This window comes from Vanessa tameamea, chromosome 25 (genome assembly GCF_037043105.1).
Source record: "Vanessa tameamea isolate UH-Manoa-2023 chromosome 25, ilVanTame1 primary haplotype, whole genome shotgun sequence".
NCBI lineage: Eukaryota > Metazoa > Arthropoda > Insecta > Lepidoptera > Nymphalidae > Vanessa > Vanessa tameamea.
In genome coordinates this window covers 6,192,745-6,218,255 of record NC_087333.1, presented here as the reverse complement: position 1 = coordinate 6,218,255, position 25,511 = coordinate 6,192,745, and the positions used below count along the sequence as shown (strand labels likewise).

At 36.6% G+C, this 25,511-nt stretch overlaps 2 protein-coding genes across 4 annotated transcripts in view; one reads left to right on the top strand and one right to left on the bottom strand.

The window, feature by feature from the left end:
* LOC113393623 (uncharacterized) overlaps nt 1–24,836 on the top strand; it is a 91,807-nt gene extending 66,971 nt beyond the window's left edge. For 2 of the 3 annotated variants that reach the window (XM_064219057.1, XM_064219058.1), the window contains exons 5-14: nt 11,951–12,100; nt 17,290–17,385; nt 18,472–18,585; nt 19,231–19,397; nt 19,861–20,065; nt 21,538–21,690; nt 22,000–22,158; nt 22,430–22,500; nt 23,008–23,181; nt 23,603–24,836. In XM_064219057.1, the coding sequence (XP_064075127.1) occupies nt 11,951–12,100; nt 17,290–17,385; nt 18,472–18,585; nt 19,231–19,397; nt 19,861–20,065; nt 21,538–21,690; nt 22,000–22,158; nt 22,430–22,500; nt 23,008–23,181; nt 23,603–23,786 (1,473 nt within the window). In that variant the 3' untranslated portion in view covers nt 23,787–24,836. The remainder of the gene's footprint in view (nt 1–11,950; nt 12,101–17,289; nt 17,386–18,471; nt 18,586–19,230; nt 19,398–19,860; nt 20,066–21,537; nt 21,691–21,999; nt 22,159–22,429; nt 22,501–23,007; nt 23,182–23,602) is intronic. The other variant, XM_064219059.1, reaches the window with a different exon arrangement.
* The window catches only part of LOC113391499 (RNA-binding protein pno1), a 269,552-nt gene that overhangs the window by 8,343 nt on the left and 235,698 nt on the right, over nt 1–25,511 (bottom strand). The window lies entirely within an intron of this gene.

Here is a 25,511-nt window from a genome sequence, read left to right as displayed (position 1 = left end):
TTTTTTTTAATAATTTTGCTGCTTCGAGTGCTTCTCTACGCGTGCAAGCAATCGCAATTTGTAAACTAAAGTAGGGATTTCTTAGAGAGTTCGATATGTATGATGCAGACAGTTTATTACGGGCTGGGATAATAAAGCGACAAAAGAACTCACATATATCACAAAAAATATTTTTTTATTATTTAATTCTCGTCGTTATTGAGAGTGGATGTAACGCTATATAGTGTATCATTGTATGGAAGACAAGCTGAACCAACCAAAGTCGAGTGATTTCGACGCTTTAGGGACTTAAATCGAGTGACGTTACACGGAGCGTCCCCTGTATATGCATTAAGTTATTATACAAAGTATTATAATTTAAAAAAACATTGTAAGTAACAATGCGACAAGACATAACTATGGCGAGTAAGGACGAAACAATTACGAACCCGCAGACAATGCTTTTTGTTATTTTTAAGAATCTTAATAACAACGTCTAATGTTAGTTGACAGTAAATATTCAGCCTTACACTGTGGTATTTTGTAAGAACGTTATACGTACGGGACGTTATTTACGAGGTACCTATGTGGTAGAACTTTGTGGCAGGCTGTGGCGTCTTATGTTCTATCGCCGAACAGTCACGATTGCGCGATCGTCCTAGCGAACTGAGATATGATGATTGTGTTTGTAGTTACACTGGCTCACTCGTCCTTCAAACAGGGACATAACAATCCTAAGTATTGGTACTTACACAGATGGACATAATTTATTTTTTTTAATTAGGTTTTAAAGATTTGCTTGTATTTCTATATTTATTTTAATTGTAAACAATTATCGGATACGACTGGCGCGTCACCTATTGTGCGTTGAAGGTATTATGAAGGTACATGAAGATTCGTCAGCAGCAATTGTACAAAGTTTGTAATCAGTCGGTAAACTCATACAGGAACAAACGAAGAAACATTCCTCAAAATATATGTTTATGAATATTTATAGGCTATATGTATTTACATATGTAGGTATTTTTTTATGTACGTATTCGTTCGTTTCATGTTGGCCATTCTCATGAAATATTAGCCAACTGTGCAGGACATGTTATAAAGATAAATAAGGAAGATGGCTTTGTGTAATAACAATCTCTTATTCGGTTGAGTTGAGTTGTTGAGTTGAGTCACTTATAAAGGCACGCCTCTCCACGTCTAATTATTATTATCGACGTGCGTTAGTATGCGTGAGTGACGTTGTCTGTTGTATGTTCCCTTAAATATGAATTTTATTCTGTTTTTTAGTTATTATTTTTATGTTATGGCTGCAACAGAAATATATAATTGTGAAAAATGCAATTGTCTAACTATTACGGTTCATGAGATACAGCCTAGTGACAGACGGACAGATTTGAGTCTGAGTAATAGGCTCCCGTTTTACCCTTTGGATGCGGAACCCTAACGAGCATGTAGCGGGACAGTATGGAAATTAAATTATCAAGTTGATATTATGATAGAGTATTTAATTATATTATTTCTTGCTAAGTTCTTAACCGCTTCTAAGGTACATCCACTCGATCGCATCGAATTATCAGTAGCACACTCTACCCGCAACCGGAAGTTAATAAGACATTGAGCTCCTATATCGATTGAATTCAAGTGTATGTATTTAGTCTATCACAAATTTCGACCGCCTTTGCAAGGTCTGAATAGTATTAATAACATAATTGTAATGTTAAGGTCGAAAACGAATTTAATATGTTAATATAATCTATATGTATGTATATAAATCTAACGGAACCTGTAACTTTAGCCGCGAAAAATTTATAAAACTACCTATAGTACTCAAACCGTAACCTCTCCATTTTACCCCTTCAAGGGGTGAATTTAAAAAATTAGCCTATGTCCAAATTTTATCTAAATCAGTTCAGCGGTTTAAGTTTGAAGAGGTAACAGATTTTCGCATTTCAAAATCAAAATCAAAATATACTTTATTCAAGTAGGCTTTTACAAGCACTTTTGAATCGTCATTTAACAAACTATTTTAAGTAAAGTTACCACCGGTTCGGAATGTATGTAGATTCTACCGAGAGGAACCGGCAAGAAACACAGTAGTTACTCTTTTTCGACGTCTAAGAATACAGTCATGTTAGTTAAATACAATTATATATCTGCCTGGAAGTCAACCAGCATTAACTCCATTATAATATTAGTATAGATCAATATACATATTTACCTGCATGTGTATGTGTATGTAGGTAAATACGCATTTGTCGTGTTATAGTTATTTTAATTTTCACTGATATTTTCCGAATAAAATTTTGTTGAAATAGGTAAATAACGCAAATGCAATATAAGTATATTTAATAGAAAATATACGTTTTGCGGGCAATAGGAAAACGGTTGAACGGCAACGATTACGTTTCGATTCGATTGCGATTCACTTAATCGAGTTAATACAATTTGTTAGTAAAATCGATAAGATAGATTGTACTTATGAAAGCTTGTGAACGGTGCATATTGTTTACATATAACGAATCAATTCATACTTAATTATGAATCTATCCAATCACAAGAGGGGTACCAAAATAAACAAGTCGAATGCGCCAATATCATTGGTCGATATCTTGAATAATCTATGATATTCCGAAAAAATGCGTTTTGAATGACGGCGTGTCTGTCACTGGAACTTACCGGAACGGTAGTTTTTAATTTTAAAATATATTAATCAAGATCTGTCTGTAGTGCATAATATAGCAGAGATATTAAATCGCATGAAATGTTTAAAGGATCTTTAATCCTTCTCCGATTGAAATAGGGTATAGGTTAGATTACTTCGAAATCCGTTTATAACTTTTCGACATTTTACAATCTGTCTGTATTGCAATGTATATTGTTGTGTCTTTTTTTTGTTGTTGTTACCTCATCCCGCTTTTTATACCAAAAAAATATTTTGTGCAGCCAGTCGTGAGAAATTTCACAAAAGATAGCTAACTTCGTTTACGCCATAGTTAGATTTTTATTTAAGCTTATTAATAAATTTAAATGTTATGTAAAAAGCTACACGGGTTAAAAATGTAGATTCTACCGAGAAGAACAGTTAAAACTCAGTAGCACTTTCTAATCAAAACTGAGGTATTTGCCTGTGGCACAAGGGACACTTGCGCCTGTAGCTACACTGGCTCACTCTAAATTCAAACCGAAACACAATAATACAAAGTATTTGGCGGTAGAATATCTGATGTGTGGGTGGTGAAACTATTCCACACAGATACCCGTATTTTATTTTCAGTTTTTTTGACACAGATGTAAAAACTTTATAATCTATAAAAACTGATTAAACTAAAAGTTAAATTGTAGTAAAGGAAGTGTTTTGTTACAAATCGTAGAGTACAGAGCATTAAGGAAGATCAAATTTCAAGCAAAATTTTTTTTAATAAGTATGATTAAAAGTGATGTAGAACTGTACTTTATTAGCTTCCGACCATGGGTTCGTCCGCGTAGTAGGGAGGGGCAGGAGGTGTCAGGTGTTGATCTGTGTCAAGTCAATTTATAAGCTATCCTTATATAAAATTCCTTCTGAATCCGTCTTAATATTAGTATGATTACTGAATTAAAACAAAGTGACTTAATTTTTATTTTAAAAACCTTTTAACGGTGTTGTTACTAATTAATTAGTTGTCTATTAATAATTTATTACAGATACGCTCTATTCGACCGTGAAAACTAAACGACCGTGACCAACTAAAAAAATGTAACTGCATTTCCTACAGCAGTAATGTCAAATATCGTTTTGCTATTACGTCGGTTCGGTCGGTATTCGGTAGTAGATCTATAGTACTTCGGTTCGAATCGTCGGTCGAGCTAATATGTAAACGTATTCAAATATGGAATCGTGTCAGAAAATCGTACACAAATTGTTGAAATTGCAAAGTAAATCTACTAAATTGATTTACATATGTAAGGTGTTATCCAAGGGACATTTATGGGTCCGCTATTATTTCTAATTCACCAGTTTGAATTAAAAGAGAAATATAACTTTTATGCAGATTAAACTTGTTTCTCTTACTTTGGATATAATGTAAAAAATGCATTTAAAGCTGTTCAACAATTTATACCGCATCAGTAAATGATTTCTTTTAAAACATGTATAACATCGAAAAGTGATTATTTATATAAGTTGACATTCCTGATCAACAATACACAATGATTTCATACAAAACTCCAGCAAATTAAATATTTAGGGCTCATTTTATTACCAAACAAATATCAGCCTGTTGTATCAGCAGCTCCAATGTCTCACTGCTGGGCTTAAGACCTCACCTCCTTTTGGAGGAGAAGATTCGGAGTTTATTTCCGCCAATGCTGGTTGGTGGATACACATGTGCCAGATTTTCATTTGAAATATTATGCAGGTTTCCCCACGACGTTCTCTTTACTGCCAAGCACGATATGAATTATTCAGTGTAATAAAGACTTAAGTGGTCTGATGATTGCGGGTTCAATGTCTATGAACAGTGATGACGTCTAACCATAAAGTAGTCTATTTGTCCGTTCGCGCACCTACGCCTTAAAACTTACCACTGACGTCTAGGCTGGTTCCCTTAAATTAAAACATATTCCCCAAGGGGCGATTTCACACGGACAGGGAATTTGCGAAGGTATATTCACCTTAACGGTTACAAATGGTGATTTAATGCTAAGGGAAAACCAAATTGCGTGTTAGTACATCGATAAATGTTATTCATAATACGAAAAATACAATTGTAACTCATGTTATTGAAGAGGAAATAATGAAATTAGTTTCAACGTTAACGAAGTTTTGGTCACGTTGTTGTTGTTCGTTTACTTGGTGGTAGGGGAAGCCCGGCGAATTACAACGGTAAACAGCGTTACCAAGTATCGATGTGTTTCGGTTTGAAGGGTGAGAAAGCTTGGGTGACTGGAGACACAAGACGTTGGTGATGTCAGGAATGGTTTATATTTCTAACAGCGCCAATGTCTATGATCGGTGGTGACCACTAACCATCAGGTGGGCCGTTTGTATTTTGTCTGTCCGTCTCTATATTACACAAAAAATGACTTCTATACCATGAACGTCATTACGAACACATGAAAGAAGTTTATGATCAATTACTTGTTGGTTTAAATTAATCCAGTGTTCTCTCGGTGGTCGAAATTCTATCTGTATTGCAATTTTGAGGATCACATAGAAATTCGACTGTTGTCATTTTGATTGTCTTTAAATTTTTGTAATGATCGCAAAAAGAACTTTTTTAATAACCAAACAAAAAGTAAAAGACAATCGTCTATTTATATATAAAACTAGCTGTGACCGCGAATTCGTGCGCGTTTGAATTTAACAAAAAAGTTATCGTTGTAGCCTAAGTTACTCCCTATTACATCAGCTATCTGCCAGTGAAAGTCCCGTCAAAATCGGTCCAGCCGTTCCAGAGTTTAGCCCGAACAATGAGACAGACAGATAAAAATTAAAAAAAATATTTTGGTATATGTACCGTGTGTAGATACAAATTAATTTAGTAAAAAGCGGTTATTTTAATATTACAAACAGACACTCCAATTTTATTATATGTATAGACAACCTAGATATCTGTCCCGGCTTCGCATCGTTACAATAAGGTTATATATATGACTTTTAGATTGAAGACAAAAGTAAAAAGAAATTCTATCTCGCCTTTTCTCAATATGCGTGTATTATACATTTAAACCTTCCTCTTGAATAACTCTGTTTATAGTTTAAAACTAAGTTAAGCGTCGTTTCAAACATCTAAGCGTACAGACTTTGTTTGATATTTTGTAGAGATGTATGTACGTATAAATGAACAGCCTCTCGTGTAACATTTACATAGATTTTGACGGTGTATATATCACGTAGTATATTTTTCGCCGATTTTTCTCAGTTCCGAGGTATTTATTTTCGAACTGGTAGTAGATTTTTGGCAATCAATAAACAACAACGCTTCTATATTGAATAGATTTTGACTTTGACTTATAAAGCCGAGACTCAGCGGTGAAGGAAAACATCGTGAGGAAACCTGAATGTGTCTAATTTCAACGAAATTCTGCCACATGTGTATACCATCAACCCGCATTGGAGCAGCGTCGTGGAATATGTTCCAAACCTTCTCCTCAAAGGGGGAGGAGGTCTTAGCCCAGCAGTGGAAAATTTACAGGCTGATAATGTGAAAAAAATAAATTTGTGTGTATAATTCATCTGATGCATGGCGCTGGAGGATGTGTGCCCACCAACCTTAGCCCAGCAGTGAGATATTTACAAGTACTTACTTTACTTCAAAGCCATGCTATTATTACTAATGTGGAAATACTAAATATAAACGTGTTCAATATAGATTTGAATAGTATTTTTTTATAAATAAAGGTGGCCTTAATTATAATGCATATTTAGGTTCCAAGTGCATTTTTATTTAGATTAGGATATTACGTGACCGTGGTTGAGGCCTTGTTCATAAATCATATATTATCTGTCGGATATGGACCCGTTGCTCTAGCGGCTAGCATGTTAGGTTGCAGATCATGAGGTCACGGGTTCGAGAGATGTTGGATTTTTTTTTTTAAAAGAGTTATTATCATTAACGTAACATTTTAAGTTAATTTGTAAATATATTCGTATTCTACGCGGGCAAAGCCGCGGGTAACAGCTACTTAAATATAATCAAATGATTATCGGACAGTGTGATTCTGTAAGAACTCACTTCGTATCACTCTTGTGAAATGTTGAAGTGAGTTTCGAGTTTTCGAGAAAATTAGCCATCTCATGGTAAGTGATCCGCCCATAAACATTGGTGTTGAAACAATCATTAGCCATGCCCTATCTCACCAGTACCACAAAATTTATTAAACCAAGGAGATACATCCCTTACGCCTGTAATTTTACAGGCTCACCCTTCAAACCCACGACAACAATACCAAGTATGTTTTATGGTGGAATATCTGGTGAGCAGGTGGTACGTCCCCACCACACCATCCTGAGTATTGTACTTTGTAGACTGATATATATTTTTTATTCTATTTCGAAAGAGATAAATCAACCGTGCTAAAATTCAATGAATAATTTCACGCTTAAACTCTGCCCATTAATATATTTAATTAAATAATTTATTCAATGTTAATATTTTTGTGAAAATTAATAAAGAAAACGATGTTAGTTTTGTGACATAAAATTATATATTAAAAACAACATTTTTAAATTTTGACAGAAAAAGAATATTTTTTTAAAATATAAATTCTAAAATAAAAATAAATCAATGTATTCGACCTCCAAATATTATTGTACCGAATGCATCAAAATTCAATTTAATTACTTAATCTTGTAAACTTCAAACGCTTATCGTTTTTTATTGGTTCCGCATAAATGTTTTTAATTAAGTTAAATCCAAATAACGATAGAAGTTTTCGTTTATCGCTTGCGATAATGTTTTAATCGTTACTAGTAACGATCCGTTTTGTAATATTCGATTTACCGTCATTAAATTCAACTTACAAGGTGGTATCAATCTTACCACTACCTAGCTACTACAGCAGAACTCAGTACTGTTGAGGGAGCCAGTGTAACTACAAGCTCAAGGGACGTAAAATCTTAGTTCCCAAGGTTGGGGGCGTATTGGAGTAAGGAATGGTTATTATTTCTTACAGCTTCAATGTCTATGGGCGGTGGTGACCACTTACCGTCAGGTGGCCCATTTTCAAGAGAACGATTTTGAATCACAATTGTTATATTACAGGCGAATGCTCGCCAGTCAGTGGCGTAGTATTGCAACGTAATAATCAAAATTTTAGACTCGTACGTTGCAGGCGATGTGAGATAGGAAGGGGATTGTTAGGGGGATCCGCTGCCGTGTGGTGTTGTTGATTCTAATAATCTCCTTTATTCATCTTCATCTTCAGTTCCCGTCACTTCGATCTCAGTCTGTTTCTTTGGTTTTCAGTCTCGAACTAAATTGTCTTTTGTTGATATTTTTTTCCTTATGTGCTGATACTAGCGACACGCTTCGGCTTCGCACGAAAAACTAAAGAAAATGAAAAGTGCATGCTGCAAAAAATATTAGAAAATTTATATATATATTAATTAATAGTTAAAAACATGTCCGAAGCTTCTAAATTCAAATTTGGATAATTATAACGTTCAAGGTTAAACATATTACGGTTATAGCCAGCTTTTTGATTATCCGTTTCGCAGTTAACGGTATTCGTCGTTGCAAATAATTTGGAAACTATGTTTATATCTTATAATGCCTTCATTCGAAATTTAAAATGTAAGATACAATTTTAATCGGATATATTAACAGCGTAATCCGACTTTTGTCCCAGCGATTATGGGATGATAGCTACACTTAAAAAAACGGTTATGGTCGAAATATACGGTACGGTAGAAAAATAAAGAGGATTCTCGGTTGCAATTTAGTATATTGTTACGATTTAACTAAGAATTAATTTTAGAGTGCGGAAAAGAGTTACTGGCCGTGTGTGTGTGTGTAAAACGCGCAAACAGACGTGGTCAGTTTAAAATGAAATTAAGTAACTCTGCCTGTCCTACACACTTCAGCCAACATGTACAGCCAACAAGTTCACAAATTATATATACAAACCTTGTTCGTTTACCGCTCTTGACTGTGAAACCACATCAAAATATGTTTAGTGGTTTAGAAGAAGTGCACGGACGGACATAGAAAACGATTTTGTTTTAGACTATGTTCGAGAATGAATATGTATTTAAGGACAAATTTCCTTAACATTTACTCAAATGGAACGAACGCTATCGATTTTCTATCGAGAGGAAAATCGAGATATTATAAATTTTTCCGTAAATCGTTTTCAAATACTAATAACGATATTTCATTATTATCTCAAATGGAAATTAATATACAAACTTTGAATTGATGCAAATGTTTATTGTGGCATCATCTGAGGTGACTCCGAGAGATGAAAAGTCTTGCGTTTTCCGCTCGACAATTCTGTGGCGGCGGACGGGCTAACTGATCGTAAGTGGTCACGACCGCCTATATACATTGGCGCCGTAAGAAATATCAATCATTCCTTACATCTCCATTACGCCACCAACGTTGGGAACTAAGTTATTATGTCCCTTGTGCTTGTAGCTCACTCACCCAAGGGTCGAGATGGCCTAGTGGTTATAACGCGTGATCATCTTAACCGATGATTTCGGGTTCAAACCCAGGCAAGCACCACTGAATTTTCATGTGCTTAATTTGTGTTTATAATTCATCTCGTGCTCAACGGTGAAGGAAAACATCGTGAGGAAGCTTCCATGTGTCTAATTTCAACGAAATTCTGCCTCATGTGTATTTCACCAACCCGCATTGGAGCAGCCTGGTGGAATATGCTCTAAACCTTCTCTTCAAAGAGAGAGGAGGCCTTAGCCCAGCAGTGGGAAATTTACAGACTGTTATTGTAAGAAAAACTCACCCTTAACATCGGAACACAACTGTTATTGCTGTTTGTCGGTGGAATATGTAATGAGTGCGTGGTACCTACCCAGACCGGCTTGTAGAAATCCCTACGACCTAGACAAGACCGGATGAAAGCATAATTTGCAATAAGTATGTATATAAATAAAGTTTTTACAAAGATTTATATCTTTTGAATATTATACTATAGTATAATTTAAAATATAATTGTTAAGCTCTTGCATATAATAATATGTTACATGTAAAATTATTATATGTTTAAGTATTTTATATCTTTGCTGCGATTTTAAAAATTGTGATTATTATATTTAAGATGGCGACTTTGCGACTTGCATAGATAAAACTAAAATGACATATAATCATCCGGTTTAACTGCATTTTGTCTGTGTGTAATTACGTTTTAAAATATATATTTTTTTAAAGTGATAACTTCTTATGGGAGAGTTATCCGCTTCGTTACGTAACGCGTTACTGAGCCAGTCTGTTGGGCTACGTATAAGTCAGCGGCAGGCAGGCCTTCCTCTCCCACTCTAACCCACAGCGCTAGCCGTATGTCGGACAGTTTAAACTATCAGTTCTGTCAGGCGAAGGCAAATCTATATCATACAGTCTGTATATTAATAACCTTTTGTCAATTGTCTTGAAGACACACTCATCTTATATATATTTTTCAATGCCTCTACTCTTGTGGCTAAGGTCACCTGCTACAATGCCTCTTGGTGGATACACATGTGGAACAATTTCATTTAAATTAGACCCATTCAGGTTTCCTGACGATGTTTGACTCCACCGCCTAACACGTGATGAATTATAAACACAAATTAAGCACATGAAAATTCATCGATGCTTACCTGGGTTTGAATTCACAATCATCGGTGAAGATTTACGCGTTCTAACCCCTGGGCCATCTCGATATTAGATTAACAAATGGATATTCGTAATTAACGGATCAAATAAATAAAAAAAAAAACTTTGAAATATTTTTTATTAACTATGTAAAGATTAGTTACTCCCAATTACGTCATCGTGTCATCTTATTACAACATTATGAAGTCTTGTCATGAGGCTATGTTAATGTGAATAGCTGGTTGCGCAGTGCGGATTCGCCTGCGTTATAACGTTACTGCCCACACATTTTTTTATGTAATAGTTGGGCGGGCTTGCAAATGTGCCACCTGATGTTAAGTGGTCACCACCGCCCATAGACATTGGCGTTGTTAGAAATATTAACCATCCCTTACTTCGCCCGGCGAGCTGGCAAATTTCACAAAACCCTCCATGTTTATAACTTCAAAGGCTATTGGCTATCAATGGAAAGGCTATTAAACGCAGAAAGTTTTTTTTTAAATATATATATGAATTGGATTTTTAGATCCTATGTTAGATAAGCGCGTTTAGACGAACTAACAAACTGTTAAGTTTTATACATGAGTACCGATTGATTAAATGTTATTTAATTGTATAATGTAATTGAATGCCTGCACGATTCATTACAAACGCATTAATGTTAAAATAATAAACATATGTGTAGGTATTTCTAATCAAACACACTATGGCTTGTGACAAACTTACTAATTAACTTGGTAAGGCTTTGTCTGTCTGGGTACTACCAACTAATCACATAATACTTTGTATTGTTCTTGTTAATGGTTAATTTCCAAGTCTTCCTACGTTTAAAAAACCACAAAATATACTAATACTAGCTGAACCCGCTCGATATTTATGAAAGATAATAATAAAAACACAAACTTCCAACCCCCGTTGAGGATGGAGTTTCGTTAAATCTTTGTCTTAGCGGATGTCTACGCCCTACAAGGAAGCAATCTGCCATATTTCAAGTTTGTAAGTGTTACAGTTTCTGAGATTTCATGATTAATCAGTGAGTGATATTTCGATTTTATTTATAGTTTATAATGGGCTGTTCCCTGTGACTCTAACTGCGTCAAAATTTTGTATGCCGTTGGAGATATTCCGTAATTTCTATACTCATATTTGTATACAGGTTTTAGGCTCTATGCCTTCTGACTTAAACTCGATGTTGCTTTAGTAGGGCACGTGTAAGCTTGTCTGGGTGGGTACCCACTGATCTTAAATTCTACCGTCAATACTTGTGTTCCGGGTTGAACGGTGACTGGGCCAATGCAAGCAAAGGGGATGTAACATCTAAGCTCAAAAGGTTTTGGTGTCGCTTCGGTGTGATGTAAGGAATGTGTAATATTTCTTCATCGCCAATGTCTTTGGCCGGTGGTGACCACTTACCAATAGGTGGCCCATTTACTGTTCGCCTCTTTATATGAATATGAAAGTAGAATTGCTGTCTGTTTATGTATCTATTTGTTACCATTACTACATTTACTAAATAGCTCTTAATGATTTTAGACATAAATTTCGAGTGTAATTTTTTTTTTTTTCAAAAAATGTCCCAAAATTTCCGAGTGGCCTTTTTGCTCAGCTCAGCTCGGTAGGCGTACTAATATGTCTAATAAATAAGACATCTAATTGACTAATCTTGTCCCCAGGTATTCCATCTCCGTGACATCCGCTGGGAGAGGCCGAGGTTCATCTCGAAGTCGTTCCTAGCCTTCGTGACGTTCAACGTTATCAGCTACTCGTTGCTGGCGGCCGAGGTGCTGACCACTAACATTGCTGATACTTCTGCTGAAAAGAAGGTATTATTCAAGTATTTCTTATAATTATAAGTAGATTTTAAGGCAAGACTTGGACATGTATATACTAATTTTATAAATGCGAAAGTAACTCTCTGTTACCTCCTCACGTTTAAACCAGTCTACCAATATAAGTGAAATTTGGGTGTGGAAATAGTCAGGGTCCTGGGAAAGGACATTCTTCAAGCTACGTTTTTTTAAACTGAGGGGGAAACTGTGACTTTTTTTATGATATCGGTAGGCGGACGAGCAAATGGGCCACATGATGTTAAGTGGTCACCACCGCCCATAGACAATGGCGTTGTAAGAAATATGAACCATCCCTTACATCACCAATGCGCCACCAACCTTGGGAACTAAGATGTTGTGTCTGTAGTTACACTGGCTCACTCACCCTTCAAACCGGAACACAACAATACTGAGTACTACTGTTTGGCGGTAGAATATCTGATGAGTGGGGGGTACCTACCCAGACAGGCTTGCACAAAGCCCTACCACCAAGTGACGTTGCCAAGTCATACGTTTTAGGTTATGTTCGTCTTTGGGGTTCAAGCTCGCTTCATAAAAATTGCACCGAATTCGTCAGTGATTTAATCATGAAAGCATAACAGGTAGACGAACGGACATGACATAATTACTTTAGAATTTATAATCTTAGTAAAGATGAGTATTATTTCGAGAATTAGTTAATTATATTATTATTGCGAAAGAGCCGAGATGGCCCAGTGGTTAGAACGCGTGCATCTTAACCGATGATTTGGGGTTCAAACCCAGGCAGGCACCACTGAATTTTCATGTGCTTAATTTGTGTTTATAATTCATCTCGTGCTCGGCGGTGAAGGAAAACATCGTGAGGAAACCTGCATGTGTCTAATTTCAACGAAATTCTGCCACATGTGTATTCCGCCAACCCGCATTGGAGCAGCGTGGTGGAATATGCTCCAAACCTTCTCCTCAAAGGGAGAGGAGGCCTTTAGCCCAGCAGTGGGAAAATTACAGGCTGCTAATGCTAATAATTATTATTGCGGGAATGTAAGTTGGTGATGTTATGAATTAAGTGAATGCTTCGTGGTGTGTCATTTCGCAATATATTCAATAACTTAAAACAATGCCGTGTTTGTTACATTCCTGTCCGGCCGATGAGTCAGTGTTAAGTACAGGCACACTGTATTGTGACAGTTCAGCTCCTCTTTATTTCATTAAGGGTCAGACAGATAATTACTACAGTGATAGTTCTTGCCGGTTCACTTCGGTATTTTTTTAGGGCCATGCAATTTGGTGAGTAGGATCGTTTTATTGAGTAGATGCCCACAAAATAAGGAATTTTGGCAATTCTTTTCCTAAGGAGGTGAAAAAGGTGTTGAAAGTTTGTATGGAAGTCCGTCATTTTTTAAGTTAGAAACATGAAACTTTATTTTTGGGATACTGATTCAATATGAGTAGATACGTATTAAAGCGTTTCTCGATGTTCTACCCTAAGGGGTGAAATACACACCAATGTGGTTATACAAAGAGGTCTTATATTTACGTAATATTTTAAGTTAATCTGTAAATATATTCAACTTCCACGCGAGCCAAGCCTCGGGCAACAGCTAGTTCATTTGACAATCAATAAGTTTGTGTAATGCTAGAAGCATTTAAACACTACCAGTTCGGAAAAGATAATACCCTGACCTGAGAGGAACCGATGAAAGAAGCTCAGTGGATTTTTTGTCAGTTTGTGTTTATTTGATCCTATACTGAGATCATGATGATTTAAAATTATATTTGAATAAACAATATTTCGATTTTGTTTAGAGAAATTCCCGATTTCTTAACTAACTGGGCTGATCTATACCCGTGGTACAGAATTCATTTGAATAGCATTGCTTTTGGTAATTGTTTATTAATGGAATTTATTTATTTATAATACAAAACTGTATACATATCATTACAGGACATCGTTGTCCTAATTCGATATTACAGCACGTTTATTAACAATATTTAAAATAAGTCTATCCATTATATATGATATACTTGAAATGGCTATAGTTGTGATCTCGCCCAGGCTGCAACAAAACAAGTCCACCCTGTCGACTATGACGTTGAGGGTACGTAACGTGCGCGTCAGTGGCGCCTCCTTGAGCAACTTGGTTCGTCCGTTGGGCACCGACTCAACTGTCTTAATACATTAGCATTATGGACTACACCTCTCAATACCTTAAAAACATAGACTATAAGATCTCTCCTTACCCTTCAAAGAATTCACTATGATATGTTTTTTAAAAGCTTACCGATATAAGTTTCGATAATTTTGAAGACGTATCCATGACAAATTAATAATTTTAAGAGCTCGTTCTCCTATGTCCATTACTGATGTATAATAGTGATTTTTTGGGTATAGACCTATGGCTGTATATGTATGTACTTGCAGGTTTAGAGGATAAAAATCGTTGATCGTAGCTTTGATAGTATATCGCTGAATCTTTACTTGTATAAATTTGTGTTAATAATTCACCTCGCGGTTTATATTGAAGGAGACTGATTATTGAAAGGAAAACTGCATATTTATCAAAAGATACTTGTCAACGTGTGTTTTGAAATCGGCTGATACAATCTTACATTGGCGCGTTTATACAAACAAACTTTTCAGTTTTGTATACAAGTTGTGCTCTTATAAAAACTGTGTTGCGACTAACGCATCGGTCGCAGACTTGCGCTCGGCAGCCAATGGGCGAGTGTGACGTCGTGTCTGCAGTGATGGGGGCCCGGGTATATAAGGCCCCGACAGACCACACTCGCTCTCTTCTCCTACATTTTCAACATTTAAAATTGTAATAGTAATACGTGGTCTTGCTCCTAAATTAAAATATATTAACCAGTCTATGGACTTTTATTACGTCCCAACAAGTGGTCCTTCGAGCCGGATTTGAACCAGCGACCTATGGATCTACAGTACAGTTTATTACGTCCCAACAAACTGATCCAGTCGAAACTGCGGCTTTACCTGTATTATTTATTTATATGTTTTTACTATACACAGTATAAATCAATATTTATTTTGTAGATACTATATGGGTATGTATGTATATGTTTTTTTTTATAGTTTTATATATAAATATGTACATATATTGTTATGTATTGTTAATTCGTTATTATTATTACCGCCTTCGTGGTTTTCTGTTTGACCTAAAGTTTGACTGGCAGAGAATGCCTTCAGGCTTTAAGTCCGCCTTTTGTCCCATTTACTGTGTGTTTGGTGATCAATAAAGTATTTAAATAAATAAATATATCACAAAGGAGCCTATGTCCTTCCCCGGGACTGAAACTATCTCCATACCGAATTTCATCTAAATCGGTTCAGCGGTTGAAGAGGTAACAGACAGGGTTACTTTCGATATAATATTAGTATACTTTTGTTCGCTAGTCTTACTATCAGTGAATAATAATATGTTTTTTTTAAATAAAACATAAAGTGTTTTGTCCTTGTATTAAAGAATATTAAACTCTGTTTCTTAAAACCCGTGTGTGTTATCATTCTTTTGCGTATCGGGTATTGCGAAACAGTAAAGTGGTTATAAAGGACTATCGACACGCCCCCCCTTCGCACGGGTTCAATTTGTTGATAAAGAAAATAATATGATACATAAACATAATAACATAATCAGCCTGTAAATTTCCCACTGCTGGGCTAAGGCCTCCTCTCCCGTTGAGGAGAAGGTATGGAGCATATTCCACCACGCTGCTCCAATGCTGACACACATGCAGGTTTCCTCACGATGTTTTCCTTCACCGGCGAGCATGAGATGAATTATAAACACAAATTATAAAAAAAAAAAATATTATATGATTATATAAATATAATTTAACTCAGGAATAATTTAGTTTTATACCACAGAAAAAAAAAATATTTGTTATATATCCTATTCCGGCTCAGTTCAGAGATTACCACTTACAAATAAACAAATTTTACGTATTTATGATATAAGTATGAATGATTCTAGTTTGTTAGTTTTAGTTTTAGTATTGACATCAATTGTGTCGTAGGTAAACTGAGTGTGGGAGTTGTCAATTGTTTAATGTTGCACGTCCTCGAGCGCACTTGGCAAGTGTGTTTCCACGAAGATTGTAGGTATATAATATACAAGTTGTCGCCCGCGGTTCTGTTTGAGTTTTAGGGGTCGATCGTCAGGTTTTATGTATGAAAAAACCTACGACCTTCCTTTGGGTTCAAGCTCGCTTAATACCAAACTTAAACTTAAAAGAGCACAGACAGACAGATAGACAAAGAGTTACTTTCGCATTTATAATATTAGAATAGGTGTGAGTTTTGTTTTCAATTCGAAAACAAAGAAATTGTGATTGACTAATACTGGGTAGGTACTCGTATGATAAATAATTCTATGTGAATCGTTTGGAATGCATAATATATTTTGTACATTGTTTAATGTAATGAGAGCCAAGATGACCCAGTGGTTAGAACGCGTGCCACTTAACAGATGATCTCGGGTTGAAACCCAGGCCCACTGAATTTCATGTGCTTGATTTGTGTTTATAATTCATCTCGTGCTCGGCGGTGAAGGAAAACATCGTGAGGAAACCTGCATGTGTCTAATTTCAACGAAATTCTGCCACATGTGTATTTCACTAACCCCCATTGGAGCGTGGTGGAATATGCTCCAAACCTTCTCCTCAAAGGGAGAGGAGGCCGTAGCCCAGCAGTGGGATATTAACAGGCTGCTAATGTATGTAATGTAATGATTAATGTATTCGAATTGTTTTTAGTATTGACTGGGAAGATGTTGGGGGTTTTAATATAATACTGTACTGTCTTGGGTATGAGTGTATGTGGTACCGTCGTTAATTCTGATTTTTCAAAACGCAAGTGCAAAAACAAATATAGAAATAATGTTCAAAACAAAAATATAACCAATTTTATGTGTGTACAATGGGCGCACTTATGGCTAATTAGCCAGCTCTTTCCAGACAACCCGATCTGAGAGAGATTTATTGAAACCATCGGAACAGGCGGTGCAGTCATAAACTTACAAACAAATATTTGCACATTAATATTTATACTTATAATATGCCTTATTTGTCAATGTTTTTTGACATTAGATTTAAGTTTTTTTAATCGGGTTAAATACAAAATAGCCGTAGACTCCTATGTATAGATTTAAATAACGTTGAACGTTGATTTTATATTGTTTCAGAGTTTTTATCAGCATGTGTTCAACGGCTGCTACGCGGTGCTTCTGTTCATAGTGGTTATATTCTTTCTCATTTACGGTGTTGAAGTATACTTTAAGGTAAGATAGTATATAATAAAGTCTCGTTTAGCATATAAGGTCACAGACCCTGAGGTCGCCATTTAAATTTTTATTTTTTTTATTTTCCAATCGAATAATTTGTTTTCATTTCGAAGCGTCAATGGCGCAATGGTTTCAGGAACGCCTAGCGATGTAAAAGTCGCAGGATCTATCCTGACCCCTTGGTCTATTGTCGTACCCACTCCTAAGTGATTAGTTTTAAATGAGGGGTAAATAGGTGTATTAGTAATTCCTTAATTAATTCGAGGCATTGATACTATTATTTAAAAAATTAAAAGTCATAATTTCACAGTGACAAGCATTTTTTTTATATAATAGGTAGGCGGACCGCCAAATGGGCCACCATTTGGAGCCTGATGTTTAGTGGTCACTACCGCCCATAGACATTGGCTGTTAGAAATATTAAACATCCCTTACGTCGCCGATGCGCCATCAACATTGGGAACTAAGATGTTATGTCCCTTGTGCCTGTGTTTACACTCATTCACCTTTCAAAACTGACCACAAAAATACCAAGTATCGCTGCCTCGCGGCATAATATCTGATGGTTTAAATAATATATAATATACTTTAATCTTTATAAATTATAAAAAGGTCGTATAGACAATAAATGGCAAACAAAACTTACCTTTATGGTTACAATCAAGAATAATATCTATTTGTCCCGTATGTGGTCAGCCTGAGGACGCACTAATGTTCCATTGTTGAATTTTATGTCTATGGAGTTGAGAAGTGTTAACGAATTCTAAACTTTGTGACATTATATTAGGGTTTAGTTTTGTTTTGTCGTAAAATGATCGATGATCTTGTAGTTGCTATTTTAGTGGTCTCTTAATTATTACTATTAATAGTTCATTGGGCTGTTTTCGGTGATGTGTTTCGTAGTATGTATGTATGTTTTGTCAAAACGTCTTAAGCAGGGATTACTAAACATTATCCCGCCAAAGCCTATACTAGGAATATAAAATAAACTCATTTTGACAATGTTGTTTACTATTTGAATACAGTCTAAGTATTGTTGACTACGTTTGAAATGAATTTTAAGTTTGCAATAATTTATTTCAGCTTCGAGGAGAATTTCTTAGGGAGACGAAGGTCTGCACGATAATATCACCACGACCCGGTCCGTCAACCGCCGCCGAGGGTGACGATGTTCAGGACACGCTCGTCACTAAACAGGTGAATTATTCTAGAAAAATCCAGAAATAATAATGGAAATTATATTAAATATTTGGTATTCTGGTTCGTTGGTGATGAACTGACTAAATGTAAGAAAGAGTTACTATTACACACGTAATATATGCTTTAATATTATAAATGTGAAAATAACTCTGTCTGTCTGTTTGTTACTCTTTCACTGTGAAATCACTGAACCGAATCTGATGAAATTTGTTATGAAGCAAGCTTGAAGTTTAAGTTTGTAGGAATCTTCTTCTTCGAGTGCCACTCCGACTAGCGAAGGTTGGCAGTCAGCTTTGAATACTCCTTCTTGTTCTTCGCGAGGCGAAAGAGATCGACAGCACTCGCAATTCCCGTCCATTCTCGGATGTTGCACAGCCAAGACTTTTTTCTGCGCCCAACAGCTCTCCTTCCGGCAACTTTTCCCATCATAGTTTGTAGGATAGGATTTTTTAATACCTAAAAGGTATGACTGCCACCCCTCAAGGATGATGAATATCCTTTTCTGGGACTGAAACTATCTCTACATCAAATCTCACCTATATCTATCTATTTTATCTATTTTTTTTTATGCCTAACACACAACGGATAGACCGTAAAACGCGACAAATAGTAAACTATATGTCTGTATTTTTTTTTGTTTAGGGTATTCAAACAGATCTGGCCGATTCCGATGGCTCCGTGGATCCAAGATCAGTGAATCACTCGCAGTTGCACCAGTCACGCGTCGGCCTGGTCAGCCAGGCGCTGATGCTCATCCTAATCGCTGGTTTCCTGGCTTCGGAGACTCTGAGTGAATTCTGGAAGACCAAGTAAGTTATACATTGTTAAATTGTTCTAATCATTACGAACTAAAATAAAACTTTTTTACACACTACTGGGCTAAGTCATCTTCCCCCTTTGAGGAGAAGGTTAGGAGCTTATTCTACCACGCTGCTCCAATGCGGGTTGGTAGCCTACACATGTGGCAGAATTACGATGAAATTTCATGTGTCTACATATGCAGGTTTCCTCACGATGTTTTCCTTTACCGCCGAGCACGAGATGAATTATTAAGACAAATTTAGCAAATGTAAATTCAGTGGTGCTTGCCTTGGTTTGAACCCATAATCATCGGTTAAGATGCACGTGTTCTAACCACTGGGCCATCTCGGCTCTGTTTATTGGTCGCCGTCGTCAAATGCTGTCGCACGGATTGACTCCATCAATTATATTTATAATTCTCGACAGTTTCATGGCGATCAGTGCTGTATATGTGTATGTTTCCATTCGTAGAGTGCCAGTCGTATCTCGGAACTGGCACGACGTGGTGTTCCGCCTGGCCGAGATCGGTGTCGCGCTATGGTTCCCCTGCGTGCTGTGGAACTGCATGGCGCCCGAGCGGCTCTGGTTGCTAAACCCGCGACGGCTGCTCGCGCGGCAGCTCGACGAGGCTCGACTGTCGGACCTTCTCGCGCACAAGCTACCCACGGATAGCAAGGTAATTCATTAACATCTATTTTTATTTATCGTGCAAAGCAAGCGATCGAGTGAGTCAGGCACGCATACTTCCGTCAATACCGTGTGGGGGGGATCAGCGTGTTTACTCGACCGCGTTGGTGTTTATTGGGCTTTTTTCCTGTTAAGGTTGGAATAGAGTATACATTATATAATACATAGTCCAGATGTCTATCTTTGAGAGCTCAAATTAACATCGAATTTGGATCGGAATACGATCGTATCGTAGTCGTTGTATGTTAGTAGAATATCCCCCCAGTACTCTATGGTCCATCAAGGGACGACTATTACATCTAAACGTTGTCTCGTTAAGTGAATAGCTCATTAGTGTAAAAGTCTTAATTACAAACAGATAACAAGAAACATTTCATTAATAAAATGTTCTTTAATCTGTGAAAAAGAATAACTGAGTTACTTGTTTGTTATTCCATGATATGACGATTCAAACGTGCTTGAGTGTGCAAACTTAGAAGGCTTGGTGGTAGGGCTTTGTGCGAGCCTGTATGGGTACCATTCCCGCCTTATATATTCTACCACCAAGCAGTTAGCTTAGTATCGGTGTGTACGTTTGTAAACACTCTATCCCAATAGCTATGTAAGGAATGGTGAGTATTTCTTAAAGTACCGATGTCTAAGTGGTATGTGCTACCAGCGGTAACCATTTACCACCAAGTGGTACGTTTAACCGTTCGCCTGTGTTATAAAAAAATGTGCAAGAGCGTACTGGTTTAAATTTCAGATCATTTAAAACATTTTCGATAATAAACTCATTCACACCAACGATAAGTATAATTGTTATTTACAAAATAATGTATTTATAAATTAGTTTATGTTAATAATTCGCTTATCTCGGAACGAACGCGATACAATTACTCGTATTTGTAAACAGTGGTTCATATTGGGTCATGAGTTCCCCTATGACTCAATTACGTATTTGAAACTGGTGCCATAGATATATAAGATCTGTTTTTTACGTTATTTTCTCGTTGAAATTTTGTTACGAATCTTATACAATTTACGTTACCGTAAAATTGTCACACGTTAACGATAGTTACTAGCAATTAACTAATCTACGACATATTGTAATGTGCCTAGATTTAGATTACATAGGGTCCTACAATAGTATTGGTTTCACGTGATATTGTGTTTATAGTAACTGTGCTCGGTTTGAGATTCGATGTGTCTTTTGAGGGGATTCGTCATCGTTTATTGTTCATGAGGCTTGGGAACTTGGCTCACCGTTTTGGTTAAAATTTGGGCCTGTAAAATGTCGCTCGTTTTTGTGCAACGTGTTTCATTTTCATTGTTAGGTTTATTTATGTCTTCAGCTTTAACGCTTCTTGTATCGTTCGTTTCTGTTTTCGCTATTGCGTTATATGTCAAATGTGTTGGTTCAAATGATTTGGATGATATTTTTCCAAATGAGCCAACGTTAAAATCAATATGAGTTCCCAGAATTTGGTGGAGTTTGTCCAACTTTCGTGGCGCGTAAAGGCGCAATTTGTAATGGAGCTGTACCAATATTGGCGTTTGGCTCTTTGGAACGTTATTTACGCGACGTATCTTTATACCATTCCCGTGAAGTCGATTGAAGATAAGCCTCCGCCGGTGAGTGTGTTATTCTATACGTCTCGACGTTTTATCGATATTTTCAAACATTCGAAAGTGAAAATGAATTTGTAATTGGAATTTGTGGATGGTCGTTTTGTGTTTTGTGTATCTGTGCACTAACCTGTGGACTAAACTAATGTTAAACTACTAATATAGCTATGAAAGTTATAATATATGAGGCCTTTTCTTTTAACTTCAACGTTAGACCAGGGAAACTGGATTGAACCGCTTTAAAGTGGATTTGAATTGTCTTAAACATATAGAGTTAGAAACATCAGTGTTCTAATCGTGATTTTAACTCTCCAGAATGTGGAAACTGATTCGCTCGTGGGCAGCGTCGGCTCGAGCCGCGACTGCTGGATCTGCTACGACAGCGCGAGACCGGAGCCGCTCATCACGCCGTGCCGCTGCACCGGCGACGTGGCCGCCGTGCACCACGACTGCTTGAGGAGGTGGCTCGTGGAGGTAAGCACTTACGATTGTCACGATTATACGATTACCAACTGTCTGGCCGGACTTCCAACGGGTAAAATTAATACTAAGTTACGCCCCCCCCCCCCCCCCCCCCCCCTATTTTTGTATCGGTGACCATTAACCATCAGGTGGCCATTTGCCAGATTGCCAATCGTATAAAAAAGTTACCGAAATGGTGTAAAGAGAATGTTATTAGTAATATTTAAAATGAAAAATGTCCTCGCGTTAAATTTTGAAATTAATAAAATTATGAATGTTTCAGAGCGCTGCGAGCCCCGATGGATTAAAATGCAAAGTTTGCAATACTCCATATATAGTGCAGGAAACGAACAGGTGGGACACGAAACCGATACATGCACATGTACACTTGTGGTATACGTACATTTCTTAGCCGACAACTTATTTTGTAAACATTCTTTAGTGATAATATGTGTATATTAAATTTTCCAATTGGTTTTGGTTGAAATTAAAATGTCATTTCAAATCACTTTAAGATGTCAACAAAAAAAAAGTTGTTTTTTTTTTTTTAAATAATATAGATATTGCCATTATTGTAGTGGTAATGTAGAATTAAATGGTAGTGAACATCAGTAGGAGAAATCAAAAAATATTATAGTTAAATAAATTCATCCCTGCTAGTCAGTGAACAATATCGAATCGAAATTAAAATGTATTCGTTAACAATATTTTTTATTGTACATTTAACGTCACTACAAAATGTGTTTGTGACGTCACTAACGTTTTTAAACTAAATACCATCGGCCGCACGTCGCGGCGGCAAGTTGAACTCAGTGACGTCACATGCGCTCGGTGACGTGGCTTATGCGCGCTTGGTGTCAGGGTGGAGTGGCAGCGCGGCTTCACGTGCGGCGCGTGGCTGCGCACGGGGCTGAGCGTGGCGTGCGTGTGCGGCGCGGCGGGCGGCGCGTGGGTGCTGGTGCAGCTGTTCCCGTCGCCCGTGCCGCGCGTGCTGGCCGCCGGCGCCGCGCTGCTCGTGTGCTACGTCGCCGTGAGGTACTCGCGTTCATTTGGCGGCAGTCCGACACTTTGTTTTGTGATTTACGTCTCCCTAGGAAACCCAACTTAGACACTCACTATGGTCCACCAAAAACACGACTCAAACGAAAGTTGTTTTCAACTTGGCCTATTAAAAAATGTAATGCTCATGTCAAAAGACATTGACGAATAGGGCATATTTAGATTTTTTTTTTTGATTTGATTTTTAGGCAGGATACATATAAATGTATTTGTACTTTACTTACACGCTCTGTAATTGAAATATTGGATAAGCGTAACTACTGACCTAGCCGGTTGTTTTCGGTGGCAGTAGCTTCGAATTTAATCCAACACTGTAAAATGACGACAAGAGTTCTTTTGAATGAATGAATAAAGAATATTTAGCTTTTACTAAAGTAAAACTATTCTCTGTCATCAGGTTCCTGGGTATGAACACGGTGACGGCGTATCAGCGAGCGAAGGTATCCTCGCTGAAGATTCTCACCGATCCGGTCGACCTGATGTCGGACCAGAGCCAGCTGTCCACCATCAGCAGGACGGTCACCGTCGAAATAGCATCGAAGGCGATTCTCGATCAGGCCTTAAAGGGTGATGTGAAGTAGTTCCACGGAATCGACGCTGCGAAGGTTAAAAAGTGATTTTGAACTGTCCCTTTTGTGACATTGTCAATACATCGAACGAAGAAGAACTTAAAACTTTCAAAATTCATATTCTAAAACGATTACAATTACATGTGATTGTCGAAAAGCGTCTTAAGAACAGTTACCGGCCATTTACGATGTGTACCGTTGGAGTAATAAGTGTTGTGATGTGTTTGTATCAAGTACAAAGGATGGCGTCAATTGTTATTAAATAGACGCATCTGAGGATAGTATATTTTTTATAGATTACGTCCCACTAATATAGACTGTTCTGGAACGAAATATTTGTTGCCAAAATTCAATAGACTTCGTGTTTAAATGTAATTGTTTACATGGTATATTCCAACGGCAGGAATAGTAGAGTTAATCAAACCTTAGATATGAATTACAAACAGTTCTCGATAAATATATACTTATTTCTAATTAAACAAAAAAAATATTTAGATCTCAAACAATGATGTTAAGTGAAGTTCAAAGTTTATCGATCTTTACTGCTCCTGCCATTGAAATCGACTATATCGAACTGTGCGTTCTTGATACTTGTACAATTGTACGTTATTTTGTCAAATCTGAGCTATTTTTTTGGTTGTTTGTATATATCTCTCCGTTATAATGCTAATGATTAATTTAATTAAAACTTATAGTAATACTAAAAATGGAATATATTAAAATTCATAGATTTTGTACTATTAAAATACATCCTACGTTGAAGTGCCAGTTAAAAAGGCTCGAAGTCATTTTAAAATGTTGAAAAAAGTCATTTCAAGCAGAGCAAGCTTTTTTTTATAGTAGCAACATTTAAAACACAGTAATTATTTCTCTTTCTATATATGTTTAGTTTGTTATAGTTTCATGATTTCTCTTATCTATGCTCAGATTAAAAGTATTGGATTTTAAACAGCGAACGGACGTTAACAACTATTAAATGTAAACGTAATGCTGTATCCAAGTATTCATTAATTAATTCCAAGTGTCGTCGTCGTGCATTCAAAACGACGTAAATTCATTTTTGTACATAATACCAAAACTGTTTCGCAAAGTTTGTCCCTTAATAAAATTGCTGTCATTGACTTTTCCCGTATCTATATATCAGGTTTTAGTATAAGTAGATTCGCTACACAGCTTCAGAAATCAGAAATTTATACTATTGACTTGATAAGCGTGAATTTTGTATATCATCAACAATATGACCTCAAACGAAGTTCAAAAAAATTCTATCAAAAACATGAAAATAGGAAGGGAAGCGTCAATGGCGTAATAGTACGAAGTTACAGGTACGATCCTGTCCCCATTGGGCCATTGTCGTCCCCACTCCTAGCACAAGCTTAGTTGGAGGGGATAGGAATATTAGAAATTCCTTAAAAAATGGGCCATTGCTAAATTTTTTTCGCGTTTTAATTGCAGGACGACGATGTAATTTTTGTTATAAAGACATTCTTCCTTGTGATATATATTATATGATTAAATATTGATAATTTTCTCGTAATAAACACCATATCATAAAACGCTTTACACTAAACATTTCAATATATATTCCTATACAATGAATGGGAACGAATGGCAATAATCAGTCTGTCTGAATACTTAGAGTTTATTTAAAACATATCCGTTATTAACTGTATATTTAATAAGGTAATGTCAGACTCGATAAGAATTTTGTCTCTGAGCCAATCGTGTACATTTATA